At 38.3% G+C, this 13,858-nt stretch overlaps 1 protein-coding gene across 1 annotated transcript in view; it reads right to left on the bottom strand.

The window, feature by feature from the left end:
- Positions 1 to 423: 423 nt before the first annotated feature.
- Positions 424 to 13,858, bottom strand: part of tacr1a (tachykinin receptor 1a) — a 39,634-nt gene continuing 26,199 nt past the window's right edge. Inside the window, exons 3-5 of the mRNA XM_028457567.1 lie at positions 6,137 to 6,287; positions 4,337 to 4,533; positions 424 to 769 (exon numbers count right to left, since the gene is read on the bottom strand). Coding sequence (XP_028313368.1) covers positions 424 to 769; positions 4,337 to 4,533; positions 6,137 to 6,287 — 694 coding nt within the window. The remainder of the gene's footprint in view (positions 770 to 4,336; positions 4,534 to 6,136; positions 6,288 to 13,858) is intronic.

The raw sequence follows: 13,858 nt of genomic DNA, 5'->3' as shown, positions 1-13,858 counted from the left end.
TTGGTTTTTTATGTCCAGTCCTCTGTCTTTGTAGGAGTTTTCACACCTTCCATTTTTACAAATGTTTGGAAAAAAATTGGATAGAAGAAGGTCCAGTTTACCCGAGAAGCTGCTTGTCTGGCATTGACGCTCTACTCCAAAATAGACCGTGTGAACTCTCACAGCTTGTGCGTTTAAGGATGTGCGAATGCTCTTTCCACACCAAGGATGACAAATCAATGCTGTGAAGACCGCAGATGTCGGTGTAGAAGGCGCTTGCGTTGTCGCAGCATTCTTTAAGTTGCTCGTCAATGATATAGCTGTGAATAGCATGTGAGCTTTCTTATGAAAATGTTTTGGCACAAGCTGATTTTCTCCACAGGGATCAACCAAACACACACCTTTTAGCACTGAGAACACCTCACGCACACACCTTTTCTCTCTCTATTCTTGCAAGTTGTTGCTTGAGTAGAAACTTGACATGTCTGATATCGTTTTGGAGAAGCTCAGAGATGATGATCCATTGGAAGTGACATCCGTAGAGATGCTGTGAGGCCTGGAAACCATTGCAGCCCTGCCGGACCCTGTTCCTCCTAAAGCCTTCATCTTGTGCTGCTCTTTGTCATCTCCTACCTGGAGAACTGTAGACACAGATGTTTCCATTCGGCTGGTCTTGTAAACACTGGTCTGGGTGTGATAGTAACGGGCAGACTTGAGCTCAAGACCTTCGTAAGAGCCTTGGGGGACACAGGGAAAGCAGTGGAAGGCTTGTTTGAAACCAGCACGAAACCTGTATAAGAACAAAGAAGGTGTCAACCAAAATAAGAAGCAAATTAAACCAAACAACTCAAAATAACCCCCCTATCCAAACTACCAATGTACTGAAACGGAGCTCACACCTAAAAAAACCCCCAAATATTTACGATAAGAAAGTACAATTACTCATCTCGTTTGCTCCAACGGGTCAGGGTAGGTATTGGTGTTTGGTTTGAGATGTTTTTTGTTTTTGTTAAATATGAGAATGAGCTTGTTTTTCTCATGGTGAACTCTTAACTTTAACTAAGACATTGCATCTTTATGGGTGCAATCAAGCCAATGAAACCTGGCTCACTTCGCGTGTGAACATGCAACTGGTGTCTGGATGTGAAGCAGTGAGGGAGTTAGGGAGTCACTAACTCGCTTCACCTTCGTAAATCAACAATTTGAGTTACTGCATTAAAAACAAACAGCTCTTACAAATGAGTGGGTTTTTCTGTCAATTTGGAGCCAATCCATAAGTGCATTATGAATGCAAACAGCAGGGTTACAAACAATCAGCTTTTCTCCGCCTAATCATGTGAGTTCCAAATTATCAGATGTGAAAGCAGCTTAAACGTAGCACGGTTATTGTAACTTTGGCCTGAGTCATTGATGCACTGAAGTAGCTAGCGTCATGAATGTGAAGGTTTGATTGACGTTGGTATTTCGAAATGTTACACCAAGTCTAAGGAAAAGAATGACAAAATAAAGCTTGTCTTTGGTATCTTCTAGACCAGGGGTGCCCAATCCTGGTCCTCGAGGGCCACTATCCAGCATGTTTGAATCAGGTGTGTTGGAAGAGGGAAACATCTAAAACATGCTGGATAGTGGCTCTTGAGGACCAGGATTGGGCACCCCTGTTCTAGACGAGGGGTGGCGAACTCCAGTCCTCGAGGGCCTGATTCCTGAGACTTCTAGATGTGTCCTTACTCAAACACACCTGGATGAAACCAATGTGTTGTCATCAAGCTCTGCAGAAGCATGATAACGAGCCATTCATTTGATTCAGGTGTGATGGAGCAGGGGCACATTTAAAAGTCTCAGGAATCTGGCCCTCGAGGACTGGAGTTCGCCAACCCTGTTCTAGACCAAATATGGCAAATGAATTTTGGTTCGGAGTCCACATTGTTTGATATCCTTACATATGACATTAAAAATCCTAAAAATATGTTCACCAAAACCTACAAGTTTACAGCAACATAAGACTTTAATAGTCCCACAATGGGGGATAGCTTTCATTACATTACTACAGCCTCAGTTTAAGATTATTTAAATCAGATCAAATTGAAATGTAGATCTTCAGGAAGGAGTAAGAAGTAAGAACAGAATGTATTTCACAACTTAATTGTGGACTTTGAATGACCCACTCAGACCTTTTAAAAGCTTTTCTAAGCTTCTCTAAATTGACAGAAGTGTGAACGTCTCGTCATAGCCTGTACAGCTCTGAAAGTGTGCTGTCATGTAGTAGACATTAGACATTTGATCAGATGGTGACCTTAACCTGAAGAAACCATCAGACCTCTGTCAATTTAGAACAGTACCAGACCATCAAACTGTAAGCGCAGACTGTCTCTCAATGAGCTTTAGATTCTATGAAATCTCTGGCTCACAACAATGTGGCCTTGGATTGTTCCACTGAAGTCACAATCCATCAAATTAAAAAAGTACACAGATATATTGATGAAGGTAAATATACTGAAATGTTCCCATATTAGATATAGGACAAGACAATATAATTATTATTATTAGCTTGAATAAGTTCACCTTTCATCCATGAGGCTTTCCTTTATTCTGACTGTTTGGAATTTCTGGATTTATAGTGTGGAGTTGATAGACTCAACTGATAGATACTTTAGAATGCTAATGAGCCACACAATGGGTAAATCCAGACTAATATTGTTATCATTTTTACATTATGAGTTTCCAGTTCCTATTGTCCTGAGTTAACAGTCCCTCCATTAAAATGTAAATGTACCTACACTGGTCTTGTATTTGTCCTTGATGGCGTACTGACACAACACAATCTGTTGTGCTCCTCCAAAAGTCAACAAACAATCAAACAAGGTGTCTCCAAAACAGAAAATAAGTTGTAGAACTATTTAGCAACTGGCCAAAAATGAATAACTTTACCAATCTATCTATCAAAGTCTGTGAATCCATAGAGTAACTGTAGCTGAGTTACTTAATTTGAAAAGTAATATATTATTACAGCCAAAAGTAACAGTGATGTTCCTTTGTAACGCATAAAATCTAACTTGAGATGTTATGATTTTTTGAGGTTTTATGCTGAATGATAAGAAAAAAAAAACAATTTTGTAAAACTGTTCTAAAACCACAAAAAGCAGACTGCATCTTTATTCCTAGGAGAAAGCATCTGGTGCTTTCTCCTAGGAATAAAGAAATCACAAGGATTTAATAGAAAACTTCTCTCTCGCACACAAACAAACACGAACACACTTGCACATACACAAACAAGCACACACTCATTGCTCATAGTAGGAAATTGATAAGAATGATTTGAAAATGAAAGGTGAAGGCCGTCATCCCTTCTGCATTTCAGCCAAAATAAAATGAGCTGATGAAAACAGAAGGCTGCTGATTTCCTGCAAAGACGAACAACGCTCCGTCACCTCGCCTCCGACTAGCCCACATCTTCCCATAGTTATGGAAAATTTCCACCACAAAAACAACAGTGTGAAAATCTCATTTCAAAACAATTAGCAGGTGGCTCGGAGGGACGACAATGGGAGATTCTTGATTAAAGACGTCACGCAGCGTTGACCATCTGTCCTAATCCCACTGAGCAACGATCTGTGGATTCACTGACATTTTGGCTGGCGAGAAGAGCAGAGCAGTCTATTTACTGTTGATCAAACTAAATCTCACGCTGATTAAATTAAACCAAGAGATTAATGTCAATGGATTGTAATGTGGCCATAAGAACCCTCCACCTTTCACTCCCTGTCCCTTTTATTGAATTAGGTCTACATTGATCACCAACAACCACAATTCTTCCCTATTGAACCAGAAAACTCCTTTGCCTTCTTCCTTTAGCAAACACAGCTTTAATTCACGGGCAACCTTTTAGATGTTTTATCGAGTTAACATCAGATGGCAAAGTAGGTTTTCCAGATGTCTGTTCTTTACTTAAATATTTATATTCCTGACAACATTCTGCTTTAACTCTACATTTGTACACAAATATCTGAACTTCTTTCAATTTGGAAAACAGCTTCATTGCTTTCTTTAACTCAACAGAGGCGATGAAAACAAACTTAGTGTCAAACTCATAACAACCCAGAAAGGGGAGAGGAAGAACAAACAATGCAGAAGATGTGTTGCCAGGTTGGTTTAGTGTGTGAAAGTGCATCTGGAAAGCACTGAAAAACAAAGCACTCGAAGCATCTGGAGTGGAATCGCCCGATGGGACATGAAAATGTAAGGACAAGAACTTGAATGTCTTCTAATAACAATGACTGAATTATGGTGTCAATGAAGAGAATGCAGACCAAACACTTCTCTGTATCTCATGTTGATCTGTGTGTGAGTCTCAGCCCACCTGTCATTGAGGCAGCAGTAGATGATGGGGTTGTACATGGTGGAACTCATGGCCAACCACATGATGGTCAGATACACCTGCTGGATGAACGGCTCTTCAAACATGTCAGGGAGGAACTCGTGCAGCAGGAAGAAGATGTGGTACGGCAGCCAGCAAACGGCGAATGTACACACCACCACGATCATCATCTTCACCACCTATAGAGACGCAGACAGAGCGTTGGTATCTCCTGCTCCAAATTCTGTGGTAGGATAAAACCTAGCCAAAATGTCAAGAGGAAAAGTGCCATGTTGAGCTACAGTATAGATATTTTTTTGGTTCATTCACAGCAGAGTAAAGTGTGACTATGTAGCATCGTATGGTAAACAACTCTGGAGGGCAAGGAGAGGAGAAGGAAACATGCAGAGCTATACATCGCACAATAGAAATCGTGGACGGTAGAGTTAGCAAAGCAGTTTGTCGAGCACTGGACGTTCTTGGGGAAGAACATGAGAAAGGTTCTAGGTCAGGGTTGCCCAACACTGGCTTCCTTTACACTGAAATGTGGAAACCTGTGGTGTTCAAAAACGTGTCAACTGCAGAGCTGTTTTTCTTCGTTAGAGTCTGTCCGCTGAGCTAAAGAGATACAATGATGTCAATGAGCTTCAAATCAAAAGCAGAGTGTGCAGGGACCATCAGGTCCACCGTCATTATCCTCGCTCGATGGCTGAATGAGCTCTAACTGATGACTCCCACTGGCTCCCTTCTCTCTCCCGTAGACAGGTTTACCATACGGAACCACAGCCCTGAATAATGATAATGAGTTTGGTCCAGCTGAATGAAGTAGGTGAGATCCTGGGAATAATGTTACCTCGCCTCTCCTTCAGGGAGAACACAGCTTCTGTCCACATCCAATAACTGCTGAAGGTGAAAAAGAGCCTGTTGCTCCCGACTAGATTAAGAAAAACACTTTTTTACAGGCGCCCCCCAAGAAAAACAGCAGGAAGAACAATTTAAAAAAGGATTGTACAAAGACAATACTTTGAAAGTATACATCACAAGTTGGAAAATTGTGCGAGCCCATAATTTAGGTAACCTGGCAAGAGCCAGATTGATATGTAACCCTCACTCTAACTCGAATGTCTGGCAAAACCTTTCGGAACCAGAGAGGGACATGAACAGAATGCTTGAAACCGATTGGGTGATGCGCCTGCCCACCATGATTTGTTTTAGCCAATCACATGGTAACAAATGATGATGTCATCAGCATGCACCGCAGAGACGCTGCTACAATAATAAAACAAGGCTTTACCATCTTTACCGTCCAAAAATGAACAAAGCGCCTCTCGCTGTTGCTCTTTCAAAAAGGAAATACTGGATTCTTCTAAAACTCAGTTTATAGCAGCTTCAATATGTTCATCCTCCTGCGTCGACATTTGTCTAATTTGAGTTGTAGCTATGCTAATAGTGGTAGCCCAGTTAGTTCCTCTCCCCGCAACTGCGCATGCTCCAGTTTTGCTTTGGCACTTCTGCCTTCGTCACACCCGGATATTCCGCCCTATACCACAGTACTGCCTCATGATTGGTTCTAACCGTTTTGGTTCGGTTTCGAAAGGCGGGAACAGCACAAGACGGATTCTGGTGTTTGTGAACACCAGGAGAATCCATCTTGCAGGCAAGGTTATAATTTAAGAGTTTCGAAAAAATAAACCTGAAAAAAAGTAGAGCACTGCAGAATAACAACAACAGTAGTCCCGATCTGTTCAAAACCTGTAGAAACAACCCGTTTGAGATCCATAGCCCAGCACAAAGTGGGATTACCTTCCGTTTGGCGTTCAGCTGTTCCTTGTAGCGATCTGAGGAGTCTCCGGGAATCTCACTGGCCCACAGCGTCAATCCCACCACCCTGTAGGCACATCCCATCACCAGCAATGGAAGGAAGTAGATCAGGATGGCCACACACACGTAGTACCTACAAAGAGAAGCATAGTAAAGCATATACATGTCAAACGCAGACAATGTTTGCATGGAGTTTGCATGTTTACTTAGACAGGAATTTTGCCTGTCTCATATTCCTAATTCTAAAAGTAGGTGATGTAATTCAACAATTATAGAAGTTATGTTTCTTGTGTTTTACTGATCAGATTGTATTTTTCTTCTCTCAGTAACTCATACTAAATTAAACAAATATTAAATTTCCCAAATGTTTGAGGTTTATCTTCTGTTATTTCATCCTGGGATCAGCGTTTTTGTGTTCAAGATGTTGTCAGTTTAGCAGCTGTGCCACAGGAAGGACTTTAATGAATACAAATATTCATGAAAGTCTGAGTGTTTTTTTTCTTCTCTTTTTTCTCCTTCTAAAGCATAGAAAAAATACAATTATTAACAAGATTTACCTAATTATTCACTATTAAGGATATTAGCCTTGTATTTGTACATTTTGTTTTTCTGTAATTTTATCCAATATGGAAAATCAAATGAAATGGAAATTATATTGAAATTGTTATGCACTGACAGAATTTTATTAAATTTGAAAATGAAAAATTGGAAGCCCTACAACAGCTACAACCAAAGAAGAAGAAGCTGTTGTTGATACCATGTTCGTTTCACTTTGTTCCTCAATGGGACTTTGCTGGGATCAATAAAGTATTACCTTATCTCTTTATCACATGTATACTTTACACCCATAATCAAAACATGGAAGGATCAGGAATGAGGTGGATCATTGATTTTCCTAATCCTGGTTACAGGGAATCCTATCAGTTATTAAAAATATTCTGGGTTTGTGTCTGTTCTGCACCAGCCAATGATGATCAGCCTGAGGTGGCAGTGCAGTGAATTAAAAAAAAGTCCTTTGTTTGATAAAGTGGAGCTGAATCCTCTAATGTCAATGTGTGGAATAGTTTGTATTGTGTTGTAGCTGCTGCAGCTTGGAGCTCTACTGCTGCTGTCTGACAGATTTATTGCCTTCACGGAATAATTGAATATGACAGTCTCAGTCTTTAGCCGCTGATTGGCTAGTTTATCACAGACACACTCTTTGATCATGTCAGAGTCACTGTAAGGAGTCCGTTTTGTGCGTGTCGTCGCGCCTAAAAGCGTTTGATTAGTAATTTCATGGCTTTAAAACAACGTGCCCCACATTGTGCAGGTCTCTGTATTTGCCACGACAAGCAAACACATTTCTATCAGGACCAGCACGCATTTTACCTGTCAGTGATTCAAATATCTGTATCAGTACTCTTTATTGGTGAGTACACTAATCTGGGTATTCCAAGTTGTTCTGGGAAAAGTAGTATCCAGACATGCCCAGTACTTTTAATATCAGTGTTAATAAGCTGTAGTTAATTGTAGGGATGTAAGGCAGTTTAAAATCGATTCATAGGTATCACGATTCACATCGATACTGTGAAAATTGAATTGCAGTACTTTTTTTAACCAGCAGTGTTATCCAGAAGTGTTGGCGGCACGGGGAATCTGCTAATACTTTCTTTCTGGTCACCTTCTACTTTTAAACATGTTCATAAATGACTCCTTACCCCTTTAGCACCAAAAAAATATCTGTAATATTACCTGAAAAAGTCACGTTTTTCTATTAGCTCTGTCTGCTGGCATAGCATCTCTTCTTCACTGCAAGATATCTGCATGCCAACCGACAACTGGTTTACCAGCGCCCTCTGCTGGTCCACCAAAATATCTGACCAAAATACAGTGAAATTACTTTTTTTTTTTTAAGTCCAATTGTTAAGGCACAAAATACATTTTCAGTTGCACTTTTAAAAAGAAAAAGAACTATTATGCAGTTTTGCATTGTTTACTATAGAACCATAATTTAAATTAATAGGCTTCTTCTTCACTTGTATTATTTCTTTATTTTTTTCATTCAAGATTTATTTTTAGTTAAATTGCATTGTTTTGAATAGTTTATCAAGGGATTCTTTTGACAATGAAAAATAAAAGGAAAACAGTATCGTTTTTTATAGTTTTTCCCCCCAAAAAAATAAAGGAATATTTTTCAGTCAACATTTGTCTACAGTCCCATTTTGTAAAATAAATCGTGAGACAATCGTATCGTGAACCCAGTATCGTGAATCGAATCGTATCAGGAGTTGAGTGAATCGTTTCATCCCTAGTTAATTGTGAATTGGTTGATCGAGTTATGTGTTTTTGTCCACAAGCCAGTGGGCCCCAACCACCAGGCTGTGGAATATTTGGTGCCAGGCAGCAAAGAAAAAAAATCACGTTCATGGCACACAAATGTTAGGCAACCACTGCTAAAAAATATCATGATATTTAAGTTATTGTAATAAAGCTCCCAAGAGTGCAAGACAGTCTGGGTTTGGGTTTAAAACTTTCATTTTCTGACCTTTAGGCAGCTTTCAGGACATTCCAGTACTTGGCTCTAATTCTTCGCCAAAAACAATTGTAACACGAACCCAAGTCACTCAATTTAAAAATCCTTCTGACACTGAAAGAGCTTTGATCTATTTTTTTTTTAGATCAGCCACTGCCCGTCCTTTCTGCTGCATTGAGAGGAAAATTAATTAATGTTTGAGTTCTCTCCTGAGAGACCTTTAGACTGAGCCACAGAAGGAATTGGCTGTAATTTCGAGGCCTTTCAGGCAATTTCTTTGGAAATTGGTCACCAAAAGTCAAGGTTTAAGAGGGAAAGTAAATGGAACTGTAACAAACTGTACAGGTACGGGAGTATCTAATGTTATTAGGCTTAATTCGGCAGTGAAGATATCCCCAATGACTCAGCCTGATAGAATTACACTGAACAAAAAAATTTACATTAGTCATTTCAATTTTTACATCAGAAAGGGAGGGAGAAATACCAATGCACCATACAATCCACCACTTTAACTTCATACATATATCAGCGCTGATATACTGCTCTGCTAAACATCTGGACAGTCACGTAATGAAGTTGTCAGATGATGTGGTCGTGGTGGGTCCCATGGCGATGAGTGATTATACAGACAGAAGGAAGAGGACCAATGGTGCTTTGGTATAGCTCAAGCAATCTTTGAATTGATGAAAAACAAAGGAGGTGGTCGTAGATTTCAGCATTCCACAACATTAAGTCCCTGGGGTCCACTTCTCCAGAGGTTTGAAACGGACCACAAGCAATCAGCATGGTGTAGGCCCACTGACACCTCTACATACTGAGGAGGCTAAAGCAGGTCAGACTGAGCCCTGCACTCATTCCTGCCTAAACTGCTACATGGAAACTTCCTCAACCTTGGTTGACCTGTATGTTGTGTGTGTTTTAAACATAATGATGTTTTTGGAGTCATCGAGAACTCCTGCATAGCCATCCCTAGTTATGATAGATCTACTGTTACAGAGGGTTAAAGGGGTCGTATTGTGAAAAAAAACCCACTTTATAATGGTTTTATAAAGTGATATACATTCCTTTAGTCTCATTCAGAGGGCCAATGTTAAATAAGTTCTGTTTCCTCCTTCCCTTGTTATTCCACATTTTGTAAAAAAAAAAAAAAAAGTCAGCTCTTAATGGGTGAATTGGATTTTTCCCCACTAATGCATCATAATAGGGAAACTCCTCCTCCCGACAATCCTGGCTCCTCCTACCCTACATAAAAATGTGAGCTCCTCCCACTCAAACTACCTCAGAGGTAAAACAAACATAGAAAGGCAGCAAGCGCTCACAATCAGTTTCATTTTTAGTATCGGTTGTACTGCCTCATATCGCTTTTATGGGATGATCTGTTATATTAAGACAAAACAATGGACTATTTCTGTGGTCAGTAATGGTGAGGAGGAGAAGAAAGCGACTTTTAATGATTTTCTGCTGCTGCTGCTGTGATAAACACACACCCTGAAGCAGTGTGTGTTCACGCCCACTCATGCATATGCATGCAGGCCCACAAAGCAGCCTGTTTTTAGGAGCGCTCTGAAAGTGACTTTTCAGAGGGCTAAAACTCCAGCTCAAGTTTGGGAAAATAAACCTCAAATACTTTGTTGTTGGGGTTCTCAGAACAATTGAAGATGGGTGAAAAATAGCAAATACTGGACCTTTAATACTCCTGTTGTTAAAGAAAATGAGAAGAACTGGTGGACCTTAGAAGTGTACCCGCACTGCCTGAGGCAAATTAGTTAGTTTGCTGCACTGCTACAATTGGATGGAATAACTAAATAGTGACAGGTAATATTCTGGTGCAGCTGAAGTAAAAGGTCTTTGATCTGCGTTAAATAAAAAAAGACTCTTTGAAGAAGGTTATTCTTCAGAAACACTGTTAGGCATATTGAGTATAGATTAACATACTCATAGAAACTCACCCCAGCGACTTCTAGTCCAAGCATCAATTCCACTGAACAAAACAGAGCTTCAGTCCCAGCTACGCTTCACAGGTTGCTGTTGGTTCTTCCTCCGTGTACAATAATATAATCAAAATCTTTCTGAATTCTGACCACTTGCATCTGTCTTTAACAGAAATAACAACACAAACCTCAGGACTTTTCTTCAGGTTATTGTAATAGATTGTTTTGATAATTGAAACGTAAACTCTATAATTTTAAGGGTAATTTTCCCAAAGATTGCTGGGTATTTTGCAACTCTTTATTTGACATTATCGACACAAGATATGTTGTAGTGGGAGAAAAAAAACCTACTACAATCATCTAATCTAGACAATACTTTAACAAGCACATAATTGTCTTGGTATGATGTGTAATATACAGTAAATGGCTTGAATAAGGATTTATCTTTTAATAATCTACTTTTTTAAGCAATGCCTCACAAAGCATGCTTTACTTTTTTTTTTTTTAAAATTCAACCCAAATTAAAAACATAAACCACACTATTGCCAACAAATCAGAAAGAAACAGAAGCAAACTCCTTTAATATTATTTATTTATTTGATAGGGACAATGCATATTAATGAACATCTGCATTGAAACAACAAAAACATACGTAAACATGCCACAGGGCAAATTTACATCCGTAGTCCCTAGGCAGATGACAGAAATACAGAAAATACAACAAGCAATGTAACAGAAATGAATAAGTAAAAGAAGAGTCACTTGATGGTCACGAGACTGGTTTGCTTTAAGCCACACTTTGAGTTTGGTTTTAAATATAGGAAATGTGAGACATTACCTAACAGTGAGGGGGAGATTGTTCCATAACTTACAGGCCTTCACAGACACAGCATTTTGTCCAAAGGCTGTTGTTCTTGAGGAGGCCCGTGTCCACTGTGAGTCTTTGGTTTATTAAAGAAGTCCGACAGGAGAGGAGGGGCTAATCCATTTAACACTTTGTAAACAAAACAGGCATATTTCAAATGTTTAAAATGATCTAGGCTCACTAGATTATGTTTTAGTAAAATATTGCAAATATGGAAGGACATTGGCTTTTTTTATCAAAAACTTTTAGGGCTTTCTATTCATTTGAGTGTTTACACCAGTTAATGACCCACTTGTAAAACAATATTCAATATGTGATAAAATCATAGAATGTAAAAACACTTTAGCAGCCCTAAATGGTATGAACTGATGAATTTGTTTAAAATTTCAAACATCAAATTTGACTGTATTCAATATTCTTTTTACATGTTTTTTAAAACTTAATGAGGAGTCAAGGGTCACACCAAGGTACTTAAATTCTGAGACAAATTCTAATTCTTCTCCTCTTAAAAATACACCAGATTGTTTTATGCCGTGAGACTGTTTAGTGAACATCATACAAACTGTTTTTTTTTTTTTTTGTATTGAGTAGCAGGTGGGATTTAAAAATCCATTAATTTACAGGGACCAGAGTGGAGGTCAGAATGGCAGAAGCCATCTTGAATACTTTTTGCACTTGTGTAGATGACTGCATCATCAGCATACATTCGAAATTCAACCTCAACACAAGTGTTAGGAAGGTTGATTATATATAACGAAAATAATAAGGGACCAAGTATTGACCCTTGAGGACCCTTGAGGACATCAAGGAAAGACTTTAACAGATTTTACACTGTTAATGTTAACACACTGTTTCCTTGAGTCCAAATCATATTTTATCCATTGAATAGCATTTGAGGAGAAGTTGAAATACGTCAGCTTAGATAATGAAATGTCATGATTGACAGTGTCAAATGCTGGATAAAAATATTTCCTGCAGGTTGAATTGGAAGGGCTGCTCCCATCGAGTTACCTGTCAGCCAGTATCAGCTGTCTGTCAGCCCGTACTGGGATCTGTCCACTTCCCTATTTTCATTTAATCCAAATAATCCTGGCCGACTATCGTTTTAATGCAAGTCCCAGCAAAGCTTTCGAAGAATTTACGTAGATTTTTTCAATAGTGTTGTTCTGTAGGAACTCTAATGCAGATCATTAAGTTGGTTTTTCATAATCCTAACTTTGATTCACATCTTTGTGAGTTATTTATAATGTTTAAGGTGTCCACTGTGAGCTGTTATGCTTTAACTGTACTCTCCTTTGCTGCTGAGTTTTCTCGAAGAATAATATTTTTTGATATTCTTCACAATGTCTTTTATTCCCTGTGAGCTGCTGTAATGGCCAAGTTTCTCCCACGGGGGATAAAATAAAATTCTTATCATAATGAAATATATCCTGACCATTTATTTTTCCATTTGTAGAAGCTCTGCAGACTGACTGATTGTGAAAAACGGTGAAGATGACCTTGTGATAAATAACTGTGACTAATAAAGTTCTTCATTCACAAATCTAAATAAAAGCATCTATTGGTCAAGGCTTTGGCTGATGTCCAATGTGACGATTGTGATACATTTAAGGCTACATTTGAATTGATTCCTGTTACAGAATTAAGATTAATTTCTTATACTTTGTTAATGAGCAAACAAGATTCAAGAGTCATATCTTCTTGCTAAGTCATGGACTCACAGATCCCTTTTGTTCATTAGCCCAAATCATATGAGTTTGACTCCAAAGAAGCAGTCAACACTCAAATGATGTGAGTTAACGAACCTGGTCACGGAGTTCCTGTAAGTATTCAGGACTCCAACAATCCAGGTATAGGACCTGGGTTGAGAACTCCTTCAAAAAAAAAAATGTCTACAGAGTGACCCAGATACTAATAATAATAATTGTATTTATTTTATTAATAACAATAATAATAAAATAAAGCTTTTTAAATCATATATTGTTAGTAAGTATAAGAAAGAAGAGCAATCGTTTTACAAAGGACAGCAATAATATATAATATGTATATCATGGTATTAAATATATTAATACTTAATAAATAGACATAAAAAATATATATATATTCTGATAGAGAATATTATTAATTTGAATATTGCCACACTATTTTATATATCAAATTTAATTGATCAAATGTGTGTAGTAAATATTAAATAGTATATTATTAATATGTACATGCATATGTATGTATGTATGTATGTATGCATGTATGTGTGTAAATGTGAATGTATATGTATACATGTTTGATGTGAATGTATAAACTGTATACATACTGTATATATATAAATATATATATATATATATAAACTTTGTGCAAAATGTGTATTGTAAATCGAGTAACATTGGTTTCCTAGT

Source organism: Gouania willdenowi, chromosome 9 (genome assembly GCF_900634775.1).
Source record: "Gouania willdenowi chromosome 9, fGouWil2.1, whole genome shotgun sequence".
Classification (NCBI taxonomy): Eukaryota; Metazoa; Chordata; class Actinopteri; order Blenniiformes; family Gobiesocidae; genus Gouania; species Gouania willdenowi.
This window is presented reverse-complemented; position numbering and strand designations above follow the sequence as displayed.